We start from the raw sequence: 16028 nt of genomic DNA, 5'->3' as shown, positions 1-16028 counted from the left end.
ATTTTTAGACAAGAACAGGCTGCTGCTGCTGATGACTTCCTGTTTGCACACACACATAGGAGAGAATAGCAAAGAGACAGTGCTGCTGGGAACTTCCTGTGCTGACTGGAAGCTCATTAGCATATGAATAAAAGCGGACTTATTCAGACACCACTGAGGCAATTTACATACTAAAGGTAGGTGTGAAATAGCATTTATAAAGGCTATGCATGGATGTGCTTAGTTAAAAATGACTTTTCCCAATGATAAAGCCCCTTTAATACTCCGAGGGGCTGCTGTGGAGCACTTAATACTGTGTGTGTGTGTGAGGGAGGCCTACTGTGGAGCATATAATACTGTGAGTGGGCCACAGCAGGACAGATTGTACTGTGTAGGGTCCTTTCACTGTTTATATCACACAGTATCTGTTTTATAGCAGATGTGATATTCGTAGAGGCTGTAATAATTTTGCACGGTCACTATAGAACAGATCCTGTATGATGTAAATAGTGAACATTAATTGTTCACACGTACAATATACAGAGACCTTTACCTTTAAGTACAAGCTCTGTAAAGCCCCATTCAAACAACTGTAATTTTTGGGTCCATAACTGTCCGCAATTGTGGATCCGCAGAGCATTAAGGTTAAATTGCCATGTTGGCACTTTGCGATAATTTAGTGGGTTTTAGGTTGCAGTTCGGGCAATTGTTCTCAAAAAGGTTTGCCATCACTGTTGTAGGGTGACTGTTGTGTGGTTGGATGCCTTTTACCCACAGCAGTTTTACTAATAAACTTTAAAAGGTTTTTCCCATATCCTTGTTTTAGCAGCTTTGCTTGCTGTCTTCTCAGTAGTTCTTGAAGTATCAAATGCTTATTATAATTCCTAGAAATCTAATATAAATGCAGATCAGATAATATGCACACGCTGGTAGAGAATGGACTCAATGTTACCCTGTAGAAAAGTGCAAATAACATTATGACTATGAGTTGGTTCATGTATAGGACAAATAGATAAATAGGAGTTTATGTAACTGTATTTTCTCTCTGACAGGTGTAATGGCTGCGCTGAGCCCCATGCCGTCTGGTATGTACTTACTCTGTAACTACTGTGTGCTTCAATAGAATGACAGAGAACCTTCCTTGTACAGTGAAAACGTGAAACCATTTCAGATTGACAGCATGTCTCTCTTTGATTCCTGTCTCTTGCAGTGTTATCTTGGAGACTGGGTATATATTTAAAACATCTGGATTCTACCCGGTGTCTTTAAAAAATAAAATAATAATAATCTAGGGTGTCCGGAAAGTAAGTACACATAAGGAAAGGGTGGACTTTAGCCGGTATATGAAGCGTTTTATATTAATGAACATGTGACTGGAAATGCATCATTGTGGTGCTGCAGGTAGACCAAGATGTCAGTTTCTTATCCCTCACTGCGCCATGTGAAAGGAGAAACGAAGAAGAGAAAGCACTTTAATGGGAAGTCAGTTTAATCACTGTTACTTATTTACAAAAATTGCTCGAAGTGCTGGCCGCCTGCCTCGATGCAAGCAGTGCAACGCCGGGAGATGGATTGATACACCCGTGCACAGACTCCTGGCATGGCCCTCACTGCGATGAATGCAGCCTGGATGTGGGGACATGTCAAGTCCGTTGTGTATGCAACACCTGTGCCAACCTGCGAAGAGCTCGTGAATTGTATCCATGCTGCGTTCATGTTCCAGAATCCTCCCTTGCTGTAATTTTTGATGCAAGTGGCATTTAAAAAGTTGCACATCCAAGGATTGCAAATTTTTTTTTTTTTAATAATGCTACATAAGTGTACCCCATAAGTGTACCCCAAGGTCTCCTTGACAACACTGCCTCTGAAAGGTATCAGAAGGGTCTAGAGACTTTTTCTACAGACTTTGGTACTTTTACATTCAATACTTATTGGGGACTGTATAAAACTTCTCTGGGAAGCCTTTTAACCTGTTATGATTTGAGCCCCTGTTTAAGGGGTTGTCCAATTTCAGAAAATAAATGTTTGTATGATAAAAAGTTGTATAAAGTTCCAGTATATTTTCAATTCCTCCTGGTTTTAGATCTTTGCTTGGTGTCATTATTTGTTTACTTCCAGTGGATAAAAATCAGTCCATGGTGATGTGACACACGGGTGCATGGCTTGTTACAGTCGCAGCACAGTAATTTAGAGTTTTGTCTCTGTAATGAGTTGTGCACCTGCGTGATCATAACATGACCACAGAGAAATTCCCTCCCCTACTGAAAGTAAACAATAAATCACAACAAGCAGAGATCTAGAGGAATCAATGTAGAGGAATTGATACAGAAAGTATGTTGGAAACTTTTTATTGTACCAATAATAATTTAAAGAAACTGAGGCTATGAAGCCTCAGGTTCTTCTGGTGGGTTTTTAATGTTTGTGGTAACTGAACATCTCTTTGTGTTTGTGTACAGGTCGACATCTGGTTAAGGCCCTGACACCGAACACAAGGAAAAGCATCGCCTTTGCAGGAAAGTTGTTCTACCTGGATCTTCCTCAAAACAAGCAGACTCAACTTCTCACTAAAACTATATGCAGCCTGGGTGGGGTGAGTACACGGGTCTCTGTCCAAGACCAGTGGTCATTTACATGTACCTTCTAGAAAGTCTTCCTCATACATCAGAATTTGTTCCAGGAGGTGCTATACTGATGGTGAATTAAAGGGCTATTCCCAAGGATCATATTTGGACTTGTACCTTTAAGAGGTTATCCAGGATTTAGATAGATGGATATCTATTTGGCTGGGGAAGGTGGGGAAAAAAATCTCACCTGTCCCTGCTGCGCAGGTGTCTTCTTGTGGCGGAATTCCCTTCCGATGTGACCATTGAGGCCAAACGGCTTCATAAGGAAAAGGACAAGGGATGTCAATGTGGCAGGGACTTCCAGCAAAACTGGACAGTGGAGTAAGAGGACTGGCTCTTGGTCAACAAGTAGAAAACGCACTACTAGATGTAGTTCTAAACTAGAGAGGAGAGGAGACAGGAGGACATCTGCCCTGCTGAGATAGAAAACTCCTGCAACAGAAAAATACAGCATACTCGGCTTGAGGAGTGAGGCTTGTAAAACAGCCTCCATTCCCTCTGATCCAAGAAAGCCTTGTAGAATCTTCCAATTGCACAGTCTTAGATTAACGAATGAATAAACATGTTTATTGTAGCTAAAGCAGGTGCAACAAGGAAATAACAGTAAAAATCCTCATTCTTCAGGAGTAATATCAGTATCTATATCATCAACCTCTCCATAAAGAAAAGGTGGGTAATTAGCAACAGGGTGATGAGGAACAATAACCTAAGTAAAGACTGAAGTGGCTATGGAAAAATTATAAAACTCATCCTCGCCTCTCCATGGCCATGCAGCAGCATCCAGTCTTTACTCCTGTCAAAGCCTCAGGGGACTTTAAAGGGGGGGGGGTTATCCACTTTCCACAGTTGATGGCCTAACCTTAGGTCACCATGGCTATGTGGGGGGGGGGGAGATGTTCCTCACCACCCAGTGAGGAATCCTGAACTGTGAGTCCGGCCTCTCTACCAGTGCAGTGATAGCAGTACTGACACTAATGGCACCAATATAACATATCAGCAGAAGTCACAGTGAGCTCAATTTGGATTCAAAAGAACTGCGTTTTTCTTCTCCCCAGGAAAACACACTCTGTTCCTACCTTTTTCTTTTTTTTTTTTTTTTTTTTTTTCTTCCCACCCCCCCAAGTAGCAGAACTTGAGCAATGTCTGTCAGGGCCTTCACTACCCGCTGTCAAAAGCCAGCGGGTGGTTGTTAATAAAGGTCTGTGGCAACAAGCATCTCAACTGTTTTCAACAGAATTGTGAATGCAGCTCTGAAGTATAATGAGTAAAAAGAAAACAAAAACTATAATGTGTTTGTAAAGTTCTGCTACTTTATATGTAGATATGAAATATAAAATTGTGAACCTCACCATTGTGGTCAGCAACAACTGGCCCTAAGTGAGATTCAAAGCTGCAGCATCGCTGGAAGAAAAAGTGCTGCAAATCCGACTTTTTTTTTTTTTTTTTCCGACAGTTTCCGTTTAAAAGAACAGACCCACAATAATAGTCAGTAGGGTCCTCCAGCAGACCAGAACAGCAGACACATGGGTGTGCTATTAGTCACTGAACAGAGATCATGCCTGTTAGATTGCTATCTTGTTTTTGCTGGGAACCACAGGATGAAAAAACTCAGTATGGCTTCATTCATGTCTGAGTTTGAGTTTCTGCTTGGGTACCCCCTGATCGGAAACCTAATCAGAATAAAAAAGCAGTTTCCTTAGGAAACCCACAGACCCCATAGATTACAATGAGGTCCGTGGGGTTTCTGCAAAAAAATGCGGAAAGTGCTGCATGCATAGGAGCTAATGGATTCCCCAAATGCAGATGTGAACGGAGCCTAAGCTATGTTTGCTTGCTTATTTATTGATGTATTTTAAGTTATTTATCTGTTTCCTAACTTATTTACTTAACATGGGACCGACATGTGATGTGAATGCACTCTTATGTGGAGGAAATAGTTGTTCATCACTATGTCTCTGTTCTTCTCTTTTAAAGGTTATTGAGAGCTTCCTGAGCAGAGATGTCAACTATGTGGTGACTGGGAACAAAAAAGCTGCGGATATTAATAATGAAGATTCATGTAAGAGAAAAGGGGGTAACTCTCAACATCCTGCAACAGAAAAAACTGAGGTGAGGCTTCGTTCACACATTTGCAATTTTTTTTTCTGTGCTTTTGTAGTATCTAGCTGTTATACATATAGGACTGAGAACATATTTCCTGCACACTGTATGACAAGAATTTGTGAGTCTTAATGTATTCACACAGGAGTTCAGTACTGCTGTATATCGGTTCTCATATATATAACATTATACAGACTTTCCTTGTTCCCTATATTCATTTTGTCCCTTCCACAGAGAACACCGTATAGCCGGGGAAAGCAGCTGCTGAAGAAAGTTGTGCAGACCCAGGTATGGTTAATATCCTTTTGCCTTCTTACTCCGCTTGTGTTATCATCTTTCAATTCGCAGTGTCTTTTGATCAATGCTCTCCCCTCATACTACCTGCAATTTTATGTCTCTCTCACTATATTGAACATCATTAGTTATAAGTATTGGATTTTTTGCGTAACCTAAGCAATACAGTGTATACATCTTATATAATTGAAGCAAGACAGCGTATGTATTGAACTTAAAGGCCGATTAGGTTATTAAAGGAGCTGAGTTGGATGATGGACATTCCACTTTGGAATTTTGACATGTAGGGGTATATTCACACCTAGGAAATTGGTGCGGATTATGCGGTAGATTCTGCCTCAAAAATCAGGGCCAGATTCTGCCCTTACAATGAGAGGCAGGATGCTGGAAAAGAATAAGCGTGCCACTTGATATTCCTGTGAAATCTATGACTGATCAGTGGGTGAAAGCTGTGGCGGAAAGTCGAAGGGCAAGAAAATGAAGAGGAATCTGAGTCGGAAGTCTGCCTCAATTCCTCTTTATTTTCCACTGTCTGAATGGGCCCTTAATCTCTAAATACTATACTAACCTAATATATGAATATTAGGTTACTATTGTATTTATTCAGGGATCAACTTACAAGATTAGTTATTTGAGGGCCCAGCCATGACCACATTTACTTTATGGTTTCAGAGATATTTAATTTGTTTTTATTTACTGTAATTAATAATTGTTGGTGTATAGGACTTTTGATTTGGTATATAGGATTTTTATACCACTATTTGGGTCCAGGAAAGAAGTGTGTGTTGAGATATATTTAGTTTCAAAAAGTATTGGACTTCCTGTTTACTCAATGTTGGTAAGCCTGTTCTTATTTTTACATTTTGTATTGTTGTTATGATCCTTCTATAGTTTTAAAGATAAGTCTGTGCTTTTCTCTCCCATTCCAGGAGTGCAGTAGTATACTTTCCAGTGCCCGTTCTTGGGGAGTCTGTATTCTCCATATTGATGGTATCCTTTTTCGTAGACCTAAGTATTAGCATTTTTCAGTCACATGTTCTGGCCCTATGACTAATCGAAACAATTAAGATAATCCTTTAATAGTCCCACAGTGGGAAAATTTCAGTATGTTACAGCAGCATAGTAATACAGGTACTGGATAATAAACAGTAATATATTACAGAAGGAGTCACTCGTATGCTGAGAAAAAGAAGATATACTAGGAGTCTATAGCAGCTAAGTAAGAGAAGAAAGAAGGAAGATTTCAGGGTCATTTAGTTCTCTGTACGGAGTAATGTTTGTTTGGTCTGATGTAGATTGTTAGATTATGCCTGATTGCGGTTGGGAGGAAGGATCTCTGATAGCTCCTTCTCACACTTGGGGTGAAGCAGTCTGTCACTTACAGTGCTGCCAAGTGCCATCAAGGTCTCATACATGGGGTGGGATTCATTCTCCCGCATGGAGCTCACCACGAACAGTATCCTTCTGTCACCCACCACCTGTACTGGGTCCAGAGGGCTCCCCAGGACAGAATCGGCCCTTGTGATCAGCCTGTCAAGTGTTTCTGTTCCTGGCTGGTATGCTACTTCCCCAGCAGGCTTCACTGAAAAAAAAACTGGCTGAAGCAACCACAGACTTGAAAAAGGCCTTAAGAAGTGGCCCCTGTACTCCAAAGGCCCTCAGCCTCCTGAGTAGGTAGAATCTGCTGTGGCCCTTTCTGTGCAGCACCTCCAGGTGATCAGCCCAGTCTAGTTTATTATTGAGGAGCACAACCAGGTACTTATAGGTCTTGCCTATCTCAATGAAAGTCCCTTGGATCTTCACCGGGATCGAGGCACTTCTCCATTTACTAAAGTCCACCACCATCTCCTTGGTCTTCCCAGCATTAATCCTGAGGTAGTTCTGCTGGCACCATTCAACAAAATCCTGGTTTAAGTCTCTGTATTCCCTATCGTCACCATCAATGATGAGGACTACTATAGCAGAGTCATCGGAGTGCTTCTGTAAGAAACAGCTGGATGAATTGTGCCTAAAGTCAGCAGTGTACAGTGTGAAGAGAAATGGGGCAAGAACTGTACCTTCTGGTGCCCCCATACTACAGATCACAGTGTCAGACACACAGCCCTGGGCTCTCACATACTGAGGTCTGTTTGTGAGGTAGGCTAGTATCCAGTCGGACAGGTGGTGGTTCATTCCAACAAGGTTCAGCTTGTCCTTCAGTAGCCATGGCTGAATGGTGTTGAATGCACTGGAGAAATCAAAGAACATTATTCTCAGTGTTCCCAGGTTTCTCCAGGTGAGAGAGAGACCATGCAATCATGATCATAGCCTAACCCCACATTCACATAATCAACATTCACCCATGAAACAAAGAGACTTCAAGCATAATGGTTATATATGCTGCCAGGACCCACTTTCCCAGTATACTGTTCATTCCAGTGCAAGGGCCAATACACGAACAGAATCCAACAGGGGGAAACTCTGTCATGTGAATGCAGGGTAAGGATTCATGCAGTCAACAAACGGTGCAATCCGTAGGTCTTACGGTGTTCCGTTCCAATATTATTACAGCCGGTCCTATAGCATAACTGAATGTAGTATTGGAAAACTTGTGACTACTCAGTCGGTAGTGTGCATAAAAGCCTTAGTCTGTGTATTTAACAGTCTTAAATAAATTTGGAGAGATTTATCTTTAGTGAGCGCAGTACCATCTCTCAGTCTGTAGATGGCACTACATGCTTCTGCCAAATAAATGAAAATGGAGAAAAAAAAATGTGCTGCTTTTTTTTCCACTACATTCCATAACCTGCCATATTCCAGAAGTGCTAGATTATTTTGAGCGGTCCACACAAAGGCGAGCTAGCAGACCCAGTGTGGTAAGTTGTGTGACATGCAAAACAATACATTATTGTAGTCACTAGATGATCTACAGGAGTAATATATAAATTACTGTCCATAGGGACTCTTATCTTCTCGTAATAGCTTCCACAAAGAAATCCTATGTGTATTTATGTGTTTTAGGGCAAAAGATCCAGTAGTGCAGAACAGACTGTGAAAGGTATGTATAACTACTCCTCTGTGCTTCAGCTCTACCCTGAAAGGAGAGGAGTTTTATCCTTGTAATTATTTATTAAGCAGCATTTTAGAAGCCCAAGGGGTAATGGCGCCTGTATGATGGTAAACATTGACCAGTCTAGTGCTAGTTTGTAGAGAACTGGCTTCCTCTCTGTGTAATGATTTGTCTTGGCTGGAGTTTTCTGTCACAATCTTGTAATTACATTCTCTCTTTATGTATTTCACAGTTGGTAAGCTGCAAATCCCCTTCCTGAAGATTGAGGACCAGAGCCGGTGAGCGAATGTGTTTCCTTTGCTTACATACACTGTAAATTCACCAGAAGAAATAAAATATAAGCTCTATATATTTACCAGAAGAAATAAGATATAGAAATTTCTGTATCTCTTATTTATTCTTGTGTGTATGTACCCGTATTTTTCGGACTATAAGACGCACTTTTTTTCCCCCAAATTTGGGGGGAAAAGAAGGGTGCGTCTTATAGGCCGAATGTGGCGCCTGGCATCCGCTGTAATAGAGAGGCGGAAGCCGGCAAGGGATAGACGCCATTACAGGTGCCGGGGCCTGAGACATCGCTGCCCTGCCCTGCATGAAGCCAGCGGCGGGGAACGGAGGAGCGATGTCTCAGGCCCCGGCGTCTATCCCTCCCCGGCATCCGCCTCTCTAGTACAGCGGATGCCGGGTCTGCAGTCAGTATCAGCGGCCCCTTCTCCCCCGGGGCCGGTCCCCACCGGCCCCGTACCTGTAGAGTTGCAGGCCGGCTCCTGCGCGGCGATATCGCAGGAGCCGACCTGTTCGGGTGACAGCCGGGAGCCTAATGAGGCTCCCAAGCCTGTCACTGCTGTATTAGTATTGCGGCTGGTCTCTATGACCAGCCGTAATACTAATAGACAGAATGTCCCATAGACGGCAATACAGTTGTATTGCCGTCTATGGGACTTGCGATCAAGTGACCGCAGGTTCAAGCCCCGGGGGGGACTAAAATGGTTAAAAAAAAAAAAAAAAAAAAGCTTTAAAAATATGAAATAAATAAAAGTTCTAAATCACCTCCTGTCCCTAGAATATATATGTATAAAAGTAGAAAATCATATATCATAAACCACCGGGTTTTTTTTTCAATAAAAGGTGATCTAAGCAATAGATATTCCCCAAAATGGTATAACTAAAAAGTACTTCTGGCCCCGCAAAAAAAACACTCTATGCGTCCCCGTACAGCTGCAGGGTCACCTGTCAATGTGGCCTTGCAGCTGTTGCAAAACTACAACTCCCATATATTAAATATTTTACCAGTTTTTGCTTCAAAATTTTTTTTCCCTATTTTCCTCCTCTAAAACCTAGGTGCGTCTTATAGTCCAGTGCGTCTTATAGTCCGAAAAATACGGTATATACATCAGACCTCTGCTGCCCAATCCCTGCAGAATGTTAGTCTTTCTTTGTTTTTCTTGACGAGAAGTGACTTCTGTGTTGCCCTTTTTGAACCCAGGCCAGCCTCCAAAAGCCTTTGCCTCACTGTGTCACTTGCCTGCTGCCATTCCTTAGCAAACTTTACACTGGTCTTTGAACTGATCCTGTAGCCGACTCCTTTTAAGTAGATGGTCCTGACATTTGCTGATTTTCTAAAACTCCTCCATGAGCAACTTCTCACAATGATCTAGGAGCAATTTGGTGATAAACAATACTTTATTTGCAGCTTGATGGTTATCTTTGCCTTTTGTGATAAACTCCATGCACTTGATACATAGGATTGGGTTGTCACCAGTCAGGATTTTGTCCAGAAGTTGATGTCTAAGGGGGCGTTCACACTACCATCGGTGTCCGCTCCTAGTGTCCGCTCAAAATCTGGCACGGACATTAGGAGCGGACACTAGCTGTGTCCGTGACACCTGTCATTCACTTAAATAGGCATCGGGTGCGTTCTTTTGCACTCCGTGCCTGTCCTTCCCTGTCCGCAAGTGAAGATGTCCGACTTCTCAAGCGGACAGAAGAACCCTACATGTAGGGTTTTTCTGTCCAACTTCTCAAGCGATCTTCACTTGCCAGGAAAAATTGGATAAAGTTTTGAAAAATAAGGGCCAACGCTATAAATATTGATTTGTTGAAATCCTTAACATTGTACTTTATAGTATACATTCTCAAATGTATCACAACTTAACCCAGCGTCACATGGGCAGCTAGAAACTGTATCATCTTTGCCTGCTTTGGGACAGTGTAATTTTGTTTCTCTCGATATTTACCTAACTGTTATAAGAGACTATAAGTATGCATTCAGGGAGGCTGAGCAGTCCTATACATGTGTGACTGGGTCTGTCCACCTTTTGGCTGTAGTTAAGTCAGCTGAGTCTGTTTTACACGCGAACTAAGTGGCGACGGATTCTCTGTTTACAATGCAAGAATTTGCCTGCCTTTGGTTATAATATACTGTAATGTTCCAAGGACTCTATAACTATTAAGATTGATAGTTGTGTTGTTTTGTTTTTTTACTTTGCCTTTATGTAAAGGTTTTTTTTATTTTCTCTGTTTCTGCAGAAAATACCGTCCACTCCACTGCTCTTTCTCCAGCTTCCCTGAGTGCTCATTTACCTCATCAGATGGGAGTCCTTTTGAAACTATTCGCAAAAATAGTACGCAAAAACACAGACACTATGGGTATGTCCGCTGCTCTGTACTTTTAAGTGTGCCTTCAAAGGGATGGATGTATGTGAGCACTCCATGTAATGAAGGAATGTTATGCATTTTGACATTGTAAATTTTATATTCTTATACAATCCTTTCTCTGAGCTTCGTGATCAGTTTTGCTAACATTTCAAAGCAATGCAATAAATACCTTGTGAGATTCGTTTGTTGATCTGAGCTCAGCTGCAGGAGAATAGCTGTGTTGACTCAGATTCTAGCCATTTGGCTAGGGTCTCATGTCAACTCCATGACCACTCTAGTGTCACCTGTTGCTCTGTAATTCCATTACTAATGGTAAGCAAATAGCATAAGACTCCTACATTTCTTTTTGATATAGGGTTTGCTCCAAGTCCCTCTGCCTGAGATGTCAATCTCCACTGACAGATCTGCTACACATGTTGTGATCATGTTTGGAGCTGGAACAATTCTGTAGCTATGTGGTGGCCACTATTAAAAGGGCATACACAGTTAACGTCACAGTATCACCCTTGGTATGCGTAAAAGGTTATATGAAAGCTTTACCAAACAACGACACTAGAATGCAATTTTCCTGCCCTGCGTTGGTTAGCTGCTAGGGATCCCATTTCTAGTGTATAGGTGGGTAAAATGAGCTGGCTATTGGACATAGAAGAGGGCATATATTTAAAGAGAGGTGCCATTCAGAAACTTAAAAACTATTTGCACCTTGGCTGGATTGGTCAGGAGTGGCATGGTATGTTACGGTGTAGGTTGGAAGAGAAGACTAAAGCCTATACTGGGGCCCCTGGGCACCTGCTCAGTGACTTTATCGAAGATATACTCAACGCTTTGTTCCTGGCCTTTGTTGATATAAGTTGACTTTTGTTTCTTTCAGTGTATGTCTAAACCCATCTTCTTTCTAGGTGAACCTGATTATGGACAACTTTATATGGCCATATATATTGGACACTTCTCATTTGTTCTTTCATGTGCACCTTTTCTCAGGGTTGGGTAGAGTAAGGGCTCGTTCACATCTGCGTTCTGCTCTCCGTACTGCAGGTTTCCGTTTCCTGCATAAAACAGAGCAGGAGACGGAAACCTGCAGGAGGCCTTCTCACCCATTCATTTGAATGGGTGAGAAAGCTGTGCGGCGGTGAGCGTTTTGCGCTCTCCGCCGCGAAACCGGGTTTTTTTAATCCGGACACAGAGTCGGACATGCAGTACTCTGTGTCCGGATTAAAAAATCAGTTTCGCGGCGAAGAGCATAAAACGCTCACCGCCGCTCACGGCCAGACCCGGTCTGTGCTTTCCGTCTTCTGGCATGCAGAAGAGGGAAAGCACAGAACGGAGAGTAGAACGCAGGTGTGAACCTAGTGTAAGGAGAGTAAAAATGTTTTGAAAACAAACATTTTATTTAACAAATGTGGCAGATGTGCAACCAGGACATTTAGTCAAAAGACAGTTTCCCTTTTCAAAACTGTAACTCCAGTTTGGGGCATGCTGTCAAACACTGGCATACTTGGGTTCTTGGAAAGTCCCTAAATTTGCCCGCATACCAATGTATAAATGTATCAAAAAGCAAAACAAATAAGGTTGTGGGGGTATTGTTTTAATTCTAAAACTTTTATTTAATCTTGGTTACTTTTATTTATAATGCTAACCTATTCCAGTTGCGTCACAATTACCTAAAGAATACTGCTCCACCTTTTATTAATGTTATGTGTAAAAACTCCCTATTTCATTGATTTTTATTTCTTTTGGAGGATCAGAACAATAGATACACAGACCTCTAAAATAATGGACATGAACCGTTCTTTCAGACTCTGTCAGATGAAAAACTTTGTACATACTCTCCTGTCCCCAGTGCTCTGGTCTCTCCCGGCGTGGTCCGGTCCTGCTGCTCGAGTGCGTTGTTCCGGCAGACGTTCCCACTGCACTGTGCCATCCCATGTCCCTTTCCGTAGGCCACTGATTGGCCTCAGTGGTCACGTGACTGCTTAGGCCGATCAGCTGCCGGAGGAAAGCTCACCGGAAACTGATCTGCTTCCATGAAATCGACCTATTAGGAACACGGGGAATGGCTGTTGTGTATATTGATACACGTTTTCCTTCATTAGTAGGGTCAAACATGAGCGTAAGAGACCAAAATACTGGGAGAAGAGTGGATATTGTGAGTGCTGCAGGGTAACCTACAAAAAGCTTAGTGAGGTAAGATAAATATTATTCTTGTTTTTAAAAAGTACGAAGTGAATTTGTAGGTACAAGGTCACACAGTGCAGTCTCTTCACTTTCTACAGCACCTGGTCAGCAAACACCACTGCCTCTTCGCTCTCGATGCATCCAATTACAAAGTCGTTGATGACATCACATCTCATCTCATCTGCGACCTCGTTCCATTGCCTGATGGGTAAGTTTGTAAGTTCCCTCAACGTCCTCATTCTATGGTCTGTTGCCCAGACCCTTTTATAAAGTCTTGGCTCAGTAGTAAGACCCTCAAGGCTCTTTGCTTCTAGAAGCCTTTTCCTATCCTGCAGTGTCAGCAGGAGTGTTATACAGCCTTTTCTTTGTATACATGACTGCAGATGGTGTGCTCACCGATATGCTCTTAATGATTTATTTGATCCTCAGGGACTTATATTGAGGTGAGCAGAGTATAGAGCAAGGTACTAAATGAGAGGAGATGTAACTCGTGTGCTTTTAGCTGAGAAGAGCTGAATTGCTTGGACAAGGGGCCCTGTATATACTAGAAGTACACAGCTAGTACATTGTTTCTGGTTGTGATTTGAAACATTGACAATCGACATTTAATATCTTATCAGAGCTCTTCAGGTTCAATATGCTGAAGGCCCTTTTTCAGGTTAGACTATCAAGCACAGATCAGTAGGATATATTTCATAGATGGATAGACAAATCTATCTATCGTTTTTTGTTTTTTTAATTTATTTATAATATAGTTGCATTAAATGTTTTGAGATGATCATTCCTCCTGCTGCTTCTTTCAGCCAGACTCCTTCTTCATGGCCCTGATTACTTATTTGGCCACAATCCACACACAATGGCTCTCGGCCCAGATCCAAGCAACCTCTCTGTCACTGGTCACTGAGGTGTATTTCCAGAAATAGGATTTTATCAGTAATTCAACCCCCTATAGCATCCTGTGTGCTGGGGACCTGTGAATTAGAAGCTTCCAGTTTGAATAGTGACCTGTGTGACTTTGCTTTACTGTGTTCTTCTCTCTTATGGACAACTTCTATTCATGACAATGTAACATGCAGAATTGTAGTAGTAAAACAGATGTAATTAGCAGTGCAGTATACAATAAACACAAATTATTCATGCACAAGAAAATGAAGCATTCAACGCCCTCCATTTTCAAGTTAGAAAAGAGTCCTAGAAAATGTTGTGCTTGAGTGATATAGGACACCAAGGAGAATTCTGATAGCCTTGAAATGAGAAAATACAGATTTATCCTTGGGAATAAATTCTAACATTGAGATTTTTCAACTTTTTTGAAGGTTTAAACCTGGCGAAGAGAAATGTGAAGCCCCACCACAGAGTGTTACCAAAGTGGAATGCTTGGAGGAAAAGCACAGGCAAGACGAATCCAAGGAACATGCCATGGACCACATTGTACATCTACCCACAGAGGAGCAAAACCTGCTTTTATCAGAGAGACTGCGTGTGAAACAAGGTGCAGCATATTCCATGAAGAACAACAGTCCAGTTTTGTCTAAAAATCTACCAGTGGGTAACATGGTGATAGATCCGCCACAAGAACATGCTGGGAGTTTAGCAGAAAATGTACTGGTCAATGATGGTGGACCCCAAAGTACAGTGAGAACAAATGCACTGGTGCCGTGTAATCTACCCGTAGAAGATGACTGTGAGGCTTCTGGCTTGGGACTTGTTACTGAGGTCTCTTGGTACACAGAGGAAGCAGGGCTGACATCCTTGTACACTGTCCAGTCACTTGTTATACCCCCAGCTCATGTCCTGGATCAACATCCAGAGCTGGCCAGGGACAATGCATCGGTACAACCATCATTATTCCTCAGTGCCCTAGGAGATTCTCTTCATGCACTGGCACAGTGTGGTGTTAGTGAAGCATCTAATGGAACAGTACAAGGAGATCATATTGCCATTGCACACACAGAACCTCAAATGGTTACTGAGCCTCAAATGGTTAATGCAGCTCCTCAACAAACCAATGATTTGCTGCCTGATAAACCACAGGTTACACTAAATGTTAGCTTGTTAACAGAGCCCTCTCCAGGGCCCGCTGCTGGAAGTGTGTGCACGTTACCTCACCAGGATACTGCAACGGGGGCAGAATCTGCAATTTATCACCAACCTATGCTTTTAGGAAATGCGTCATGTGAATTAAAGACAGACCTAAGTAACAAATTATCCATAAATAAAGAGATGCTGCTCTATCCAGCTGAAGACGGTAATGTCACTGTTTTACCTAGTACTGAACATTTGGATAATGTGGTTGATGCACAAAACCTAGAGCCAGCCCTGCCTGATACAGACTGTTGTGGAGGAAAACGAAAGCCTTGCTGGTCTCCTTGTCACCCTCAAGCTAAAAGACAACCATTGCATTGCCAACCAATGCCTATGTGGGTATTTCACCAGCTTCCCAGTGCTATGGACCAACCATCAATCCCAGTGTTTAGAGACTGCAGTAATCTAGTAACAAAGGGTGAAGGTTCTGCCCCCACAGTCTGCTTCAATCCTAAACTGGTACAGTATGAAGCCTCCTCAGAATCTGACTGGGATTCCCAGCTTGTGTCTCAGCGTCACACTAAACCTCAGCAGACTGATCATTTTGGAGAACTGACAAATGCCCAGGTCAGTGTAGATGAAAGCTGGTATGGCAAACAGCTCTGCTCCGTGTTGGATCATGAGCAGTCTTTGGGGTCTCACAGAACTACACAGACTGTAGCCCTGTCACATATGTCATATGACATTTATCTTGGTGGGGTACAATCCTGAAGGGGCTGATAATTGGTGTCCTCATCCTCTGGTGTACTGCCATTAAGCTGCTTATCGTTCCTACATTGCTTAGTACCCTGTATATTTATTTTACTTCCATTTTATCCATTACACTAGCTCTATATATTTCTAGCCCAACCCCCACTCCTTCTCCTTCCGGGATGGATGAGCTAGTGATCCCTCTGCTTCTGCCCACAGCTATTAAGTGCATCTTAATGACTCTTAATGGCATAGAGAAGTTCTAGCTGGAGTTTAATGCCGAACCTTCTAATCCTGCCAAGAACCAAGACGCTTCAGACAGATCTTATACCTGCACTGCCTTGAACAACAGGCACGCTCTCCTCTAAAGTCTG

The 16028-nt window shown here is 42.3% G+C and overlaps 1 protein-coding gene across 1 annotated transcript; it reads left to right on the top strand.

Annotated features, from left to right (window-relative positions):
• Nucleotides 1-1036: 1036 nt before the first annotated feature.
• DBF4B (DBF4B-CDC7 kinase regulatory subunit) lies at nt 1037-15775 on the top strand. Its single transcript, XM_075278659.1, has 13 exons — nt 1037-1064; nt 2436-2569; nt 4578-4712; nt 4938-4991; nt 5927-5987; nt 7797-7852; nt 7998-8034; nt 8279-8324; nt 10576-10695; nt 12798-12888; nt 12978-13087; nt 14196-14913; nt 14944-15775. Exons 1-13 carry the CDS (start codon nt 1037-1039, stop codon nt 15673-15675), a joined length of 2322 nt encoding a protein of 773 aa, XP_075134760.1. The 3' UTR covers nt 15676-15775.
• The last annotated feature ends 253 nt before the right edge of the window (nt 15776-16028 follow it).

This window comes from Leptodactylus fuscus, chromosome 6, assembly GCF_031893055.1.
Source record: "Leptodactylus fuscus isolate aLepFus1 chromosome 6, aLepFus1.hap2, whole genome shotgun sequence".
Lineage (NCBI taxonomy): Eukaryota > Metazoa > Chordata > Amphibia > Anura > Leptodactylidae > Leptodactylus > Leptodactylus fuscus.
This window is presented reverse-complemented; position numbering and strand designations above follow the sequence as displayed.